This window comes from Phycodurus eques, chromosome 17, assembly GCF_024500275.1.
Source record: "Phycodurus eques isolate BA_2022a chromosome 17, UOR_Pequ_1.1, whole genome shotgun sequence".
Taxonomy (NCBI): domain Eukaryota; kingdom Metazoa; phylum Chordata; class Actinopteri; order Syngnathiformes; family Syngnathidae; genus Phycodurus; species Phycodurus eques.
The window spans coordinates 9,533,605-9,549,292 of NC_084541.1; the positions used below are offsets into that span (position 1 = coordinate 9,533,605).

A 15,688-nucleotide genomic window follows, 5' to 3' on the forward strand; every position below is an offset into this window, starting at 1 on the left:
CAATCAGAGATTGGTGAGGTCGATGACCGTGGTGTCGTCTGCAAACTTCAGGAGTTTGACAGCCGGGTGCGTTGAAGAGCAGTCATTCATGTAGAAAAGAAGGGCAGCGGAGAGAGGACATCCTTGCGGCTGATGGTGCGTGTGGATGAGGTGGTGTCCCCCAGCCTTACCTGCTGTGTCCTGCCTATCAGGAAGCTGTGAATCCACCGGCAGTGGTAGGCGAGATGCTGAGCTGCAGAAGCTTGGAGGAGAGGAGTTCGGGGATGATGATGTTGAACGCGGAACTGAAGTCCACGAACAGGATCCTCGCGGAGGTTCCTGTTTGCTCTGACCAACCAATCAGAGGACTGAAAATTGCTGATGTCATTTGAGGCAGATTTGAAATCTGATTGGTGAAAGAAACAGTACTGATTCTGAAGGCGCTGGACAGACATGACAGCACAGATAGAGGCTGAAATCGGATTGGACAAAAAAAATCTTACAACCACATCCTCATACTGGAAGGAATGCCGCCAAGGGAAAAATTATGAGATGAAGAGAATGGACTGTTGGGAATAAATTAATACAATTTTATGGAACAAAAATTTTAATTTCGGATTGTATATGTAGGTCAGTATTTCTGATCGCGTTTAGGCCAGCAGAGAAGGCCTTCGTGTCCTCATGCCGCATCAAACATTTTTCACATAGCGACTAGCAAACAGACAAGAGGATTTCCTCCCCAATATGTGTTTTTAACATCCTTGACAGCGGTGTGCGTTATTCATTCTTGTCACCTGCAGGATCAAGGCAAAATCGGTGTCATCTTCAACGTGGGGACTGATGACATCACCATTGACGAGCCTGCTGTCATGGTAAATGACGGCAAGTACCACGTTGTACGCTTCACACGCAGCGGTGGCAATGCCACTCTCCAGGTGGACAACTATCCGGTCATTGAGCGCTACCCTCCAGGTAAGACTAATGACAGCAATTGTGTGCTAAATGAAGGCAAACCCATTACATGTTGGCCTCAAGATCAATCTCTGAATGACTGGAGGTTTGAATTCAGTTCTCCCAGTTGTGCATCACTCTCGAAGTATCTATTAAGTTTCCACCCACATATCCATGGTGGACCTCTCATTTTGCATAAACAATCGTAATTTGACACTGATACACGCCTAAAGCTGTCTTGCTAAGTATATCTCCCTGTTAAAGGGCTTTTATCAGCAGCTGTCATTCCTGCAATTGTTTTTCTGCCTCAGACAGAGAAGCAAACATGCTCACGTGCAGTACATTCAAAGCCATTATTTTCTCTTCACCCCTATTCTAAAAATGGATTTTCTTTAGTTTATGACTCATGTAGTTGAAGTTGTGCAGTGAGCAACATAACTTACTTAATGAGGTCCAGCAAACGTTGTCATGTCGTCCACATCTACTGTCTTTGTGCATAAAAAGATTAATTGATACTCGTGCAAAGGAATCTAGTGGAAATAATTTTGTGAGTTGCATGACATTTTGTTATTGACTCAATCTGCAACTACATGAATACACAGGAAACAAACCTGGAGATGATATATTCCTCGAAACCTCATTTTAAACCCAAAAGGGATTAAGTTTCGCCCGCCTGTGTACGTGCACGCCTAATTTGCATGCTGATTGAAAAGGAAAAGGCAAACTACTTTCATGTAATCACGGCTGGCTGCTCTTTAACCTGCTCTGAACCCAATCGACCTTCTTCAGAGCAGGTGCAGCAGCAGGCACTCCGGGAGGAAGTTCCCTCTGTGCCTTCAGCTGCTGGTGAAAGTATGCACAAAATCCCAATTTTTTAATCACGCGCATCTGTACACCCTTTGCTCCTACTTTAGCAATCGATGTTTGCTTTATATGATTTAAATGAGTATATGTATCCAGCATAAACTATTTTAGGTGACATGCTGCATAAGAAAGCTTGAACACAGTCTAAGTGACTTAAACTGTATGTGTCGCACATCCTCGTCCATGTTACACCATAATCCTAATCCGATTTACTGTATATATTCATTACAAACCCACTGCTGACGACATTGGCTGACTTTGGCCTGTTTACTTCAAATTGATTATATGTTTATGTATATATGTATTCATTTATGTATGGGTTCATATTTCTTGTCATACTTATAATCTATATGTATTTTCAAAAGACTAACAACTCTGATAATGTGTAAATTTGCGCCAAAAGAATTGCCTCACCTCCAGAATAAATCACTTGTCATTATTATATATGTATTATGTACTATGTTGTCGCTGTCCAACAAAAAGCATGTATTTTTTTTTTTATACAAAACCAAAATGATATTTCTTTGTTTAATAACAAAGAGAAAAAATATGTACAGTAATAATGCTTTTTGTTTGGACAGTAATGAATCAACTATGTGACTTTTCACACTGCTCTCGTCAGTATGTAGCCAGCCTTTCATTCTTGGTTGCAACATTAACTAACATCTGAGATATGATCATTTACAATGTGATTTTCTTATTGTAAGAATTTAGTAGGAATTCATGCTATAACTTGTCAGTAGCAAATTGACATTTTGAATTATGAAAATGCTATTCCAATTTCTATTCCAACAGTGGCAGTATACTTTTTGCTTTTTGTTTTTTTATTTCCTACTAAATTCACCATGCTGAAATATCATCGGAAATTATGTTGGTTTCTGCTTAGACCTCATGTCTGACTTTCTAAATGTGAATTTTTTTCTAAATGCTTTTGTTAATATGTCTGAATTTTCATGATGCTAACTGAATTAACCATTTCTTTATTCAAAGTATATAAACCTTTTTTTCCTGTGCTTAAAAGAGCTAAACAATACTAACTAGTGTAGCTATAAACAGCCTAAACGTGAGTTTTCTAACTGTTGCTCTTCAAAATCAAATAACTAGTAAGTAAACTGAACTGACAGATGCTTAACCAACTTGTTAAAGGTGTTAGCCATCATAACTCTGTTTCTAACCCTGTGATCTTTCAGCTTGCAGACGTTAACCTTTAACCTGTCTCTCCAAATTCTCTGAAGGACACTATGATAATGAGCGACTGGCTATTGCTAGGCAAAGAATCCCGTACAGACTCAATCGGGTAGTTGACGAGTGGCTACTCGATAAAGGTAAAAAAAACAGAATTGATTGGTTAATTAATCCTTGAACTAACTAGTGATTAACCTTTCCCCCGAGAGGCGCAGCACCGCAAGACAATTGTGACAAGGATCATGTTATCCAGACATGTAACAACCTTCAATTTAATTGGACGTCTTAATGTCTGCCACTTATGAAGAGCAGAAAAATATCAAACTGATCAAATGTTGTCAGCAAATATTTAAGTTTTTCTTCCTTGTCACTTTTGCACCTTGTGGACCAGCTGCACCCTTAAACAGATTTTAAACCAACAGACTAAAAACACATAACCCATACCCTGGCCTCCATCGCCCCTCTTAACCACTGCCATTAACTTACAAAGGAGTATTTGGGCCACACCGAAAAGAAAAAAACAATGACAGTGTACGAGAAGGAAGTTATACATTTTCGAGAATAAAGTTGTAATTGTGAGATTGATTTCGAAACAAAATTGTAATTTTAAAGTCATTACTATCTGAGAACAAAGAACAATGTCATAATATTATGAGAAGTACTGTAAAGTACAATCATAATGTACAGTATTAATACAATAGAAACAGAACAATTTTATTACTTTATAACACGCAATATTCTGAGAAAAAAATGTTTTATGAGAATAAAGTCACTCTATAACCAAAATGTTATCTTAGAATGAGAAGAATGTCATAATTTACCAGAATAAAATTGTAATATGAAGAGGAAAAGATCCACTTCAGAATGGATTTGAACAAATATTAACTTATTTTACCCCATACCATGTAAGGCAGGTTTGTGTGGGATTTTTGGCATTCAGAGTTAAAAGTTAATTTCTTTCATTTATGTAAAACTTTATTCTCATAATATTTGATATACAGTATTACTTTTTTGTGTGAAGTAATAAAACTTGAACCTGAATTTGTTTTCTTGGAATATTACAAATGTATTCTCGTTTTTATTTTTTCCTTTTCAATGTGGCCCTAACATTCCTTTGTATTAAATAGATGTGTAATTGTGTGTAATACTTTGTTTTTAATCTTTAAAGTGTGCTGCACTTTGACTCGTGACAGTAAAATGTGAACTAAACGTCTCTCCCTCCTCCCTTTAAACCGATGTAAGCTAAACCTCTCGATGTGATCGCCCTAAGTGAACCGCTTCCCTTCCCTTGTTCCCCGCGGCTCTGTGTTGTTGGCTTCCTGTGTGCACTACAGTGACCATGTCACAGTCCCCTAGCTCCAGTTTAGCCCGTGACAAAAGAGCCCTGACAGGCTGCTGAAATGGTTCCCTGTTTGCAGCCACCAACTTTGCTAATAAGTATTCTCCTGAAACGGGCCCATTACTGCAGTCTTCTCGCTGATGTAGCTTATCACCGTAGCTGCTGTCAGTGGCGCTGTTATAAGACATTGTCCCTCTCAGGAGGTAAAACAATTGGACTGGAGGAGAACGCAGAGTTTTAATGGCTGCGGAATTCAGTAGTCAGTGGAGTTTAGCCTCCATTTTGGCGGATTTTTTTCCACTGCACTAAAGCCAGTAAAGTTTTAATCATGGCCTCTGTTTGGTGACAGTTAAGAGATAAATAAAGATCCAGTATAAACACCCGTACCTTTCCAGTGTCTTACAGTGAGAAATCAAATTTTACAATGGCAAAATGCATAAATAGGGACCTAAATATAAGCACCACCTATATTTATTATAACCTGCATGATTAAAGTGTAAATCCACCCCCCCCCCGTTTAATATCTAAATGATTTTTTTTTTTTTTTTGTAAATCACTAAATGTCAATGCTCACTTACACCGACCTGTTTCAAGTTGTACTTTTTCATGTCTGCTTTACCTTTTTTTGTGTCCCTTTCTATCAACCTCTCTCTTCCTCGCTTATAGGGAGACAGCTGACCATCTTTAACAGCCAAGCCGCCATTAAAATCGGCGGCCAGGACAAGGGTCGACCCTTCCAGGGTCAGATCTCTGGCCTTTACTACAACGGGCTGCAGGTGCTCAAACTGGCGGCGGAGAACGACCCCAGCGTGCAGGTGGAGGGCAACCTCCGTCTGGTGGGCGACGCGCTGTCCGTGCTGACCACCGACACCACGTCCGCCACCCCGGTGGCTGTGTCCGACATGTCTACCACCATCATGGAGACCACCACCACGATGGCAACCACCACCACCCGCAGGCAGCGGTCACCCAGCTTAAGGGACAGCATCTCTAAGGTCAGAGCATAAAAGCAAAATTAGAAAGACAAACACTTGGGGGGGTCTGTCCTTTTTTATATGTTTAAAAAAAACTTGGACGGCCAACCAATTATAGTCCACTACAGATACTCAGCTCTACTGCATTTAGTATTTGGGCTTTCAGTGGGGAATGACTTAATCCATCTCTTGATACCACGACTAGCACGTTGCAATTCTAAAAACCATCAATGCTACATTAAAATGCAATAAGAGCACATAGTTGTGCCACGTAGATCATCTGGAGTAGTTCGGAATCCATATTTATCTAATAACGTAACAAAAACATTTCATTTATGGGTATGTCGGTGGCAGATTCATCCTCGCTTTTTCGTTGTAATATTTGAGGATACAAGAACTAAAAATGACAAAAATAAATTGTGAGCTTACTATGGGCGATGGGCTCCACAAATAATCAGATAATGGACAGGGGCACCTGGCAGTAACAGTGAGTCAAATTTGGAGAGATAGGCACTACAAACATGATGCCAAAGATGGCACGATGAGACATTTTTTACTTCTTTCCATTTGGTACAGTATAGTAATAGTACTCCAATAGTCAAGTATTAGGCAGCACGGTTGCCTAGTGGTAATGTGTGTCTCCGGGTTCTCTTTTCATAAACAGCTCATCCGAGCTGGGGCGCAAATGCCAGCGAATCCCGATTTCCATGCAAACGCAAGACCGGTTTGCACCAAGCTGGCCCTTCCAGCACAGCGAGGGTGTGTGCTTGGAGATGCACCTGGCTAAGGGACAATTTGGTGGCAGAAAGTCAGTCTAAGCTTACACTTCCTTACTACAGTATATGTTCTCTGCGATTGAGTGGCGACCAGTCCAGGAAGTACTCCGCCTGTCGCCCAAAGTCAGCTGGCATAGGCTACTCTAATGAAAAGAAGTAGAAGAGAAAATGGTTGGATGGATAGTCTCGTGCAGTGTTGGAAGGAGGCAATATAACAAGCTTACTGCATAAAACCTAATTTATTTATTTTTATTTAAGCTTGAACTTAAATCCAGTTTTGTTTTTTTTATTTAATGTCACCAACCTTTGTGAAATAATATACTCAAATCCTTTGTAATACCATCTCAATGTCCTTTTTTATGTTCTGCACTTGGAGGTTCATTCATGTGAGTGTGCTCTCTGAAATTCAAATGGGCAATTAGAATCAAGCAGATAATGTGATGTTGTTTTTCAATCAATGGCACTCTGAGAGAAATATTCAGAGAGAAAGACAAATTCAAAACATTTCATTTCTCATTGTGTGACTCCAATATTATGTCTAATTAAAATTTCAGGGTCTAAGTCTCACAGGAGGATTAAATATGAAGTCTTTTGTGCTTGGGTTCAATGGAACAAGAGCGCTTGCAGTGTTTTGCTGGAACTGGAGGCCAGAGGTGCTGTTAAAGCTTGAAATTGGCTTCAAACTTTAACAGGCCACAATAACTTTTTTTGATGCACAACATTTGTTAACATTATAGCTCAGCTGCAATAGTAAAAACACACGTATTACTACTGTTGCCAAAGAAATGTCCACTTGGACTATCCATCAATCCATCTATTTTCTGAACCGCTTATCCTCACAAGGGTCGCAGGAGCGCTGGAGCCTATCCCGGCCATCATCGGGCAGGAGGCGGGGTACACCCTGAACTGGTTGCCAGCCAATCTCAGGGCACACATAAACAAACAACCATTCGCACTCACATTCACACCTACGGGCAATTTAGAGTCACCAATTCATGCATGTTTTTTGGGATGTGGGAGGAAACCGGAGTGCCAGGAGAAAACTCACGCAGGCACATGCAAACTCCACACAGGTGGGGCCGGGGATTGAACCCCGGTCCTCAGAACTGTGAGGCAGATGTTCTAACCAGTTGTCCATCGTGCCGCCCACTTGGACTAATAAATGTAAACAGTTGGAGTAAATAGGACAGACTACAACACAAACAAATGACATCAGATGTATAAAGAGCCATGATTCACTTTACCAATACATTTAGTCTTAATCTTCATCGATATATTTTACTTTATACAGTACATATACGTTATTATATACTGTACACTGTATATAGTTGTTACCACATCTGACTCACAGTCAACAGGTTCTGAGTTTGAATATCGGATCAGATATTGTATGGAATTTTGCAGGCTTCTTCCCACATTCCAAACGCGTGCATGTTAGGTTAATTGAAGACTCAAAATTGTGTGGGTTGTCATTCGTTTTTATGTGTCCTGCAATTTGCTGGCCACCAGTACAGGGTGTGCCCCGCCTCTCATCCACATTCACCTGAGATAGTCTCCACTAGTTACCAGCGGACCCTAATGAGGACAAGCGCAATAGAAAATGGAAGGATGGATTCTTCAAAGCTGCAATACTGGGTTGCTTTCAGATGGATTCATTTGCATTTCTCTCTCTCCAATTTCCCTTTACCTTTGAATAGCCTTCTATATATTTTCAATTTATCCGAGTGAACCATCTAGTCACCATTCTGCTCAGGTTTGTACTGAGGTCGCTGTGTGCCCTCAGCTTCTTTCTAAAAACACACGAACATTGACTTACCATGAGAGAGTTTGTTATTGCAAGATGCAGCTTGCACAGAAACAAATGAAGAGCTGTGTTTAGCCGGGTGAGAATTTCCTTTTTCACAGTAGAGCTCCTCCTTATGAACATGGAAGATTCCGCCATGGGGGCAAAGAATGAAAACAGCAGAATATGTGCACATATTCTGTTTGTTCTTTCACTAGCGTTGCTCCAAGCAAAAAACACTGAAGTGGCACATTGAAACACACTGCAACATTTCTTCTTCATAAACCACACAGCAAACAGGCTCGTAGGGCAGTGAGCAGTGGGACTGTGTGTTTGTAAAATGAGCTTTTTTTCTTTTCTTCACACAGCCGCAGAACTCGGATGATATTCTGGTGGCGTCAGCCGAGTGTCCAAGTGATGATGAAGACCTTGAAGAGTGTGAACCGGGAACAGGTGGGTTTTCTATGGCAAAAAAAGATGTTACAGTTACAGTACATCAGCATGAATACAGAAAGCTCAGCACAAAATTGGTGTTTTTACTGTTCCCTAATCAATGCTCAATTAGTCACTGGGTGTGTTGTCCATTGAGCAAATGAACACTTTACCGCCAAATAGATTTCTCCCAAAAAAAAAAAAAAAAAAAAACAGCTTTGTAAATTGCGTGAGAGCAGCAAGACAGTATTTAACTCACCAGTGAATAAATCAATTTGTTTTAAATGCTTCTTTTCTGTTCCTCCTCTGTTGTCTACCCTCATGACACACTCGAAGCTGCAGGTGTTGTTTATAAGGCTTCATTAGACAAACAATGCAAGAGAACTTGTTTGAAAAGAAACACATCACTTAATAATTTCATTGTATTTTAACTCAATAGAAGTTGTGCATTTTACATAAATGCATTTTCCTTTTATGATAATGGTTTGGTAAATGCAGTCAAGATCAGGAGTGTTATGAATGTATTGTTGAGATATTTTATTTACTGTCCTGCAGAAGGTCCTTAATTAATGCATCAAACTTGACACTAAAAAACAAAATCTAAATAATTACAAAGTAATTGAGGGCAGAGAAGCAATGCTATGCCGTGGATGGAAAATGTGAGATGGACCACCTTCTAAAATAAATTTCTCAATTGTGTTTCATTGAAAACAGAAACAGTTCTAGAGAATAAATCCACTAACGTGCAGAGCTCCAGGCATGACATGGCAATTTTATTTTGGCCACAATATAGTAGTGACTTGCACACAAAATGCTAATATATGAACACAAAATAAGTGTAATTTGCGCACAAAATACTAATTGGTGGGTTTGTTATCATTGTGATTAACAACTCAGCAAATGGCGCACACCTTTGCTAGAAACCTCAATTTCTGGTGTCCTTGAGGGAAGTGTCTTTTCTTATTCTGTTTTCATGAATAGCCTGCAATGCTGTGCTAAGGCGTTTCAAACTTTTGTTCCATGTGCCCCCTTTTTATCTTTGAGCACCTGCCGCTCCAAAGGTCTCTGCATAGGAAGCAAGAATAAAAGACACGCAAATAGAAACTACTAATGTGAGGCAGTTACATATTCCATTCAATTATTGTATCGTCATAGTCCAAATAAGACAGTAATATCATCAGCTTGTCATGCTTCACCCATACGCAAGCATTTGAACAAATAATGTCCTCTCAAATAGATGGCTTCTTAATATAAATACCCAGTACTCTCTACATTTGAATAAATACAACCCCAGCCACTATTCGAAGATATTTGTACAAGTACTTATGCAAATATTCTTGGTAGATACTGTATAACAGTCCAAAAATGTTAGTGTCATGTAGCTCCCTTCAACCCCAGAAGCCATGGGGCATTATTAAAAAAAAAGAGTGGACAGAAACACTAATTAGAAATTAGCACAGGCTAGGGAATACTATATTCTTTTCTTACTGTTGTATTGTCATCACGCATGGCTACTGGTATCATAAAAATCGCATACATTTGCAGAATCCTACTAAATTGTCATGAGAAAAAGCTCCAGTGTTACAGAGTCGTTAAGAGTGAACGATAGCGGATAGAGCATGAGTTTATGGCACTGTAAGTGCAGCTATTTAAAGAGTTTTCCCATATTGAAGCACCCTCAATAATTAACATGACCTGCGCAATTATTTGTTGTTACTATAAATGTGATTCAAATTAAGATGGGGATAACATTGGAGGCACAAATACAACCCAGACTGAAATACCACAACCTTGATGAATTCAAATAAAATCTAAATGGCATTGCATGACCTTTGTGTATCATGTGATATCTATTTACATAGAAGACAAGTGGGGTTGGGGTATATTGGATAGGATATATACGTACAATATATGGATCATATTGTATTTGTCAAATGAGATTGGTTCCTCCTTAAAGTGGAGTGTCACTGATTTCACCCCTTGTAACGCCGCCTACACGTGCATAAGCTATGCATGCCAATTTAATTGTTTATTGTATGTTATTTGCTTTGTCCTGTGTTTGTTATTTAGTTTTAGTTTCAGGAATATTTGTGTCCTCATGTGAGCCTCTAGCAGTATTATATGCTACACACCCACACACTGACTCCACATATTTTAGTCAAGACCAAAGTGGTGGCTTTCGTTTATGTATTCCAGCAATAAGTGTTGAATAGTCTCACAGTGTAAAATGATTATTAAGAAAATATCACTGATATGCTGGTTAATGGTAATTTATTCTTTACTGATATTCTACTTAATGAGCAGATTGTGCCTCTACGGTAATGAGCGCAACTGTTCAGGCACATTTTTAATGCTGTTCTAATTTAGGATTCCCCCCCAACCCCCCACCCCTACCTTTTCTGTTTCCTTTTTAGGAGGTGAATTAGTGTTGCCTATTATAACAGTGGATTCCCTTGAGCCCCCATCCATCGCCACCCGTTACCCTGTCATCCCTCCTCCCCCTACCCTCCTGTCCCCTCTCGAAACCACCAAAGAGTCTGTGATAGTCCCCCCTCATCCTTCCTGCCCCCCAGACCAGGAGGACTGTGGTGACACCGTGGAGGTCTCGGCCTTCGGCTCCGGGGAGATGACAGAATCTGATGATGAGGACTTTTACAATAATAACAACTCCCCGTTGGTCACTGACAGGACAGTCCTTCCGCCACCTCCTGCCACCGGTGAGGGCGGAGTCCAGAAACCCCGCCCCTTACCCCCTTATGTTCCCACCACCAACCCCGACCAGCTCCACATCCCCGCAGGCAAAATGAACACCCGAGACCAGGTGCTTCTGCCCCCTGCTCCCCCATCCTCCCGAAACACACCGGGACTAACTTACCCCCCCAATTTTCCCCATGTTCCCACAGCCGACCCCACAGCCTCCGACGAAAAGATCCAACCGGGCGCCGTGGAGGTGATCAGGGAGTCCAGTAGCACCACGGGGATGGTGGTTGGTATCGTGGCTGCTGCTGCTCTCTGCATTCTAATCCTCCTCTATGCCATGTACAAGTACCGCAACCGGGATGAGGGCTCCTACCAGACAGACCAGGGCCACAATTTTGCCAACAGTTTTACGGTGGAAGGCAACGGAGCGGTGGTCAAAGACAAAAGCACAGCGACGGCCTCTGTGGCCAAGGCAATCACAAAGGGGAAAAAGAACAAGGATAAAGAATATTACGTATGAGTAGGCGGGCAAGGACTGAGATGATGTGAGGGTGCTCCACTTTCAAATCACCAGTATTTCTTTTTTTTATTCTGGTTGGATGTCAGACATTTCACCGGTAACTAAAGGCAACTGTCAAATGCAGACTGCAGTTAACACGAACATTTCCGTCACAGTTGCACAGCGACCTTAATGCTGTCATCCATCAACCACTACTTGTAAGTGTATCATTTTTATGTTAACAACCTAAGAAGAGTCCTATCCAGTGTTGCTTTGTATGTAGCACGGATATGATGCAGTAATAGGAACTGGGGTTGAGTTTCCTTAATGTTTTTTTTTCTTTGTAATCTCTGTCTCAAGTGTCAATGCCCTCCATTATGATGGAATGGCGATAGAGAGTGAACACAAATCGGTTAAAATAGCAGGTTTTTCAGATGTGAAAAAAAGACTGATACAACAAGTTTGCAAGTTTAAAATATTAATGGAAACTATAGCCTGTGCAATGTAACTGAAAATCAAACAAACGGGCCCCACATTTGTGTGGGACATACAGTATGAAAGTTAGGAGGTGTGCCAGACAGAGGACTCAATTCGAGGATACAGAGTTTGAAGGAAATCGGAGCGGTAGCAGTAGGGGTTATTTCATCTATACATTTGTACCAGCAGGTATCCCGTTTGGTTTGGCTTGGATCTTGTGGCGGTATTAAGACTACTGTGTTTTCTGGTGAATCATCAAACTCAGCTGCCCTGTTCCGGCAACAACCAATGACAAAAACTCGAACTTTTCACAATTTAGCATCACCAATCTGTTTAATATAAGTGGTTCAAATTTGGTAAAAATCAGACACAAGCTGTAGGACAAGTTTGTTTTGGTAAAGTCCCTGAATATAAAAAACATGCTTCAAACCAAAATGGAACACTATCTGTGTCTTTTCAGGCATGTGCTTTTTTTTTTTTTTTTTTTTTTTTATAAATTATTATTTACTCCAGTAAACTTCCTAATGTCAGCATTCAGAGAAACTGGTTTTGGGAGATGAATTTTTAAAAATAAAAATCAAGGAGGCACTATTAAGCCAATCTTGGGGGCATCTCCTGCAACCCCTACCAAATTCGAATGTTACCAGGGTGACAACACCAACAATAATTGACGCCCCACCTAAAAGAGGTTTGTAATTGCAATAGGTGCCACAAGGTGAAGGCAGATCACTTAAAATGGAAGGATCATAAAGCACCAACACCATCCATCCAGCATGTAGACAATCATGAACCTATGTATGTTACATGAAGGACTGTATTCAGTAGTTGAATTATTCAACACAGACAAACCACCTTCAACCAAAACTGCAACAAAGTGCTGTTCATAAATACAATTCATACATAAGACAATTTAATGTAACATAATTAAGAAAGCTACCATACTAGTCCAAATAAGACGCTTGCACAAAGTGACGTGATATCACACATAAGCAAACAAATCCAGTATGCACACGAGCACTTGACATGTAGTATTAAGTCATCATGATTACCTTTTAACATTAACTCAAAATCATAAATGTTAAGGAACAGAGGAAAATTGTAAGGGCAAAGTAGACTACATGGTTTATTAGTAGTTGCATTAGGAGAAAAGCGGAAACATTCTTTCAGTTTCACTTTTGACAGTGCACGAGGTGCATTCAAGGATCGCCAACAAAACAGAACATCTCAAACGCAAACAAAAATACACCCATCAATGAATTTAACGTAACAACACCAAGATTTCATCAGATGGCAACAAAATAATCATTTTGTCCTGAGCACAAAAACAGCAAGTAGATGAGATTTTCAGCAAATAGGATAGGTTCAAAAAATAATCTGCAAACTTTAACGGTGACTATTCAGATGTTGGAAATTCTTAAAATATATATATTATTTTGCCTAAGAATAATAATGACAAAGCAATTTCACAATGTCCTTGGCACCATCTGGGCCTTAACAAGAAGACTGAATTAATATGTACGCCTTCAAATAATTGTTCAAGCACCTTTTCTTTAATTAAAGCCTTCAGTATTTTTTGGAAAATGCCAATGGGTCAGTCAAAAACTTTAATCCCCCTCTGATGAAGCTATTTTTTTGTTGACTTAGATTTATGCTTGGGTTCATCGTCATTGTGAAAGGTCAAATTCCTCTTCGGTTTCAGCTTTGAAACAGGACAAACCAGCACACAAGGCTCTCACCCTTGTCGAAATCACCAGGTGAAGAAAAGCAACCAAAAATGCACTAAATCAAAATGTGCTTCAAGATACTATTCATTTCAGTGTGCACACACTTATACAACCAGCTTTTATTTTTCCCTAACAGATTTGTTATTGCCAAAGAAAAGGCAAGTTATATTACTTTGTCTGTTTGTGGGTTTTTTGTGTGCATCACTTGCTTATCACTCTCACTCACTCAATCACAGATATGCACCAAATCATTTGCTATTCACCACATAGGTTATTGTATTCTAGAGCTTTGTCAAAGATTTGAAGTAAGAGATGTCAAACACAAAGAAACCTTCCCTCATTTTGTCCAACCATGTTTAAACTTGGTGGACAAGTAGGTAACATCTCTTTTTTTGGCTAAGTTTATGGTGGTGATAGACCATGACCTTAAGGGGATAGCCTACATACATACCAATTATCACAATTAATTGGAGAATTCCCCCCCCCCCCCCTTCCAACCACAGTTATCAAATACACAATTGTTGGATGTCTCTAAAATATTATCTTGAGCGAATACTCTTTGGTGTGGGACCTTTTTCCCCTCCTCAATCTGCTCAGAAAACAGACGGGCTGACAATTCTCAGTGTCAAACGTTCAATATTTCCGATCGTTTATCCTTATGTGTGTGGTCAAAGTTGCGGTCGTCCGAGACATGTACTCCGTGATTGTGATGTGAAATGGAACCATAACCAATTAAGCTACTCAAAAAAAAAAAAAAAAAAGCTAATAGTTAGCCAGCTAGCTTCTATTTCTAAAATAAGCTAACAGTTAACCGAGCTTCTTCTATTTCTTCTAATACTACTACTCTTTCTTTGTATTTTTCATAAGCATGGATGCAATGTGGCACCCGTGCTGTCTCTCACAGGTCAGTCTTGTTACTACAACAGACATCTGGTTTGTGGGTGGAAACTCACAAAGTCAATGGAAATTGTTATGAGCGCGGTGTACTGTGTTGGTCACTTATTACAACAGCAGTAAGCCCACACTTTCCATTTACATAAAAAATATCAGTTAAAATGTTAACCATCGGTATAAGTGTACTGTACTTTATCTGTAACAATGCCAAGATGAGATCTAATCACAACAAACCACATTTAGACATGGACTGAAAGACCTCTGTGCCTATTTTCCAGTTCTGTAATTATTTTGTCAATGTTCCCTCAGATGATGGTGTAAAAATCTTTTTTTCCCCAAAAATGTCTCCAAACAAAGTAAACAAACTTGACTTGACACAACAGCACAACAAGTGGCATGGAGGAGCACTTTGGCAAGAGTCAAGTGACCTTTTCGTTTCTTTTCCAGTTACATTGTACAGGTTAAAATATTTTTCATAAAGAAAAAATGCTATTGTAACAAAGGTGTGTTCACTTTCTACAGCCACTGTCTATGAAACAGAACAGACACAGTTGTTGAGTTTTTGTGGTACACGAACAAAAAGAAGGAAGCCTTTTATTTCTGTAAGACATCATCTCCTCAGCCGTGTTGCATAATAAACCCCCCCCCCCCCCCCCCCCCCCCCGCCAGCCTACCCAGCCTCTGTCTGCAAGACATGATACTGGGACATTATCATGAAAAATACAGGATGTGTAAAAAGGGATATCACTCAACGCACTGTGGCTGTTGAACCTTGCAGTAAGACGGATGGGAGTCATTTATTTTTGTGTGGTCGGTGTAGCGTTTAAGTCAAAATAAGGGTAAATGTGAAAAGTTCAGTCTCCACCAAGTGAAGGTATATCTGTAAACATTGCTTGTATGTATATATAGAGGCTAGCACACTCAAGTGGCATTGTGGATGCAAAGTTACAGAGAAGAATCAACGTCCAAGATGCTCGTCCCTCTCCCACCTCTCTCACAGCTTTCACAGGCCCAACTTTCGGGCTGGGCAACATTTTCCCATCCTTGCTTCTTGGGAAATGACTATGAAGCCATCTCACTGTCCATCTTGTACCCTCCATTTAAAAAAAAT

At 40.1% G+C, this 15,688-nt stretch overlaps 1 protein-coding gene across 12 annotated transcripts in view; it reads left to right on the forward strand.

The window, feature by feature from the left end:
• Positions 1-12,439, forward strand: part of LOC133416460 (neurexin-2-beta-like) — a 196,748-nt gene extending 184,309 nt beyond the window's left edge. For 4 of the 12 annotated variants that reach the window (XM_061703372.1, XM_061703374.1, XM_061703373.1 and 1 more), the window contains 5 exons: positions 780-951; positions 3,030-3,119; positions 4,985-5,313; positions 8,220-8,304; positions 10,698-12,439. In XM_061703372.1, coding sequence (XP_061559356.1) covers positions 780-951; positions 3,030-3,119; positions 4,985-5,313; positions 8,220-8,304; positions 10,698-11,503 — 1,482 coding nt within the window. In that variant the 3' untranslated portion in view covers positions 11,504-12,439. The remainder of the gene's footprint in view (positions 1-779; positions 952-3,029; positions 3,120-4,984; positions 5,314-8,219; positions 8,305-10,697) is intronic. The other 8 variants (XM_061703381.1, XM_061703382.1, XM_061703384.1 and 5 more) reach the window with 4 other exon arrangements.
• The last annotated feature ends 3,249 nt before the right edge of the window (positions 12,440-15,688 follow it).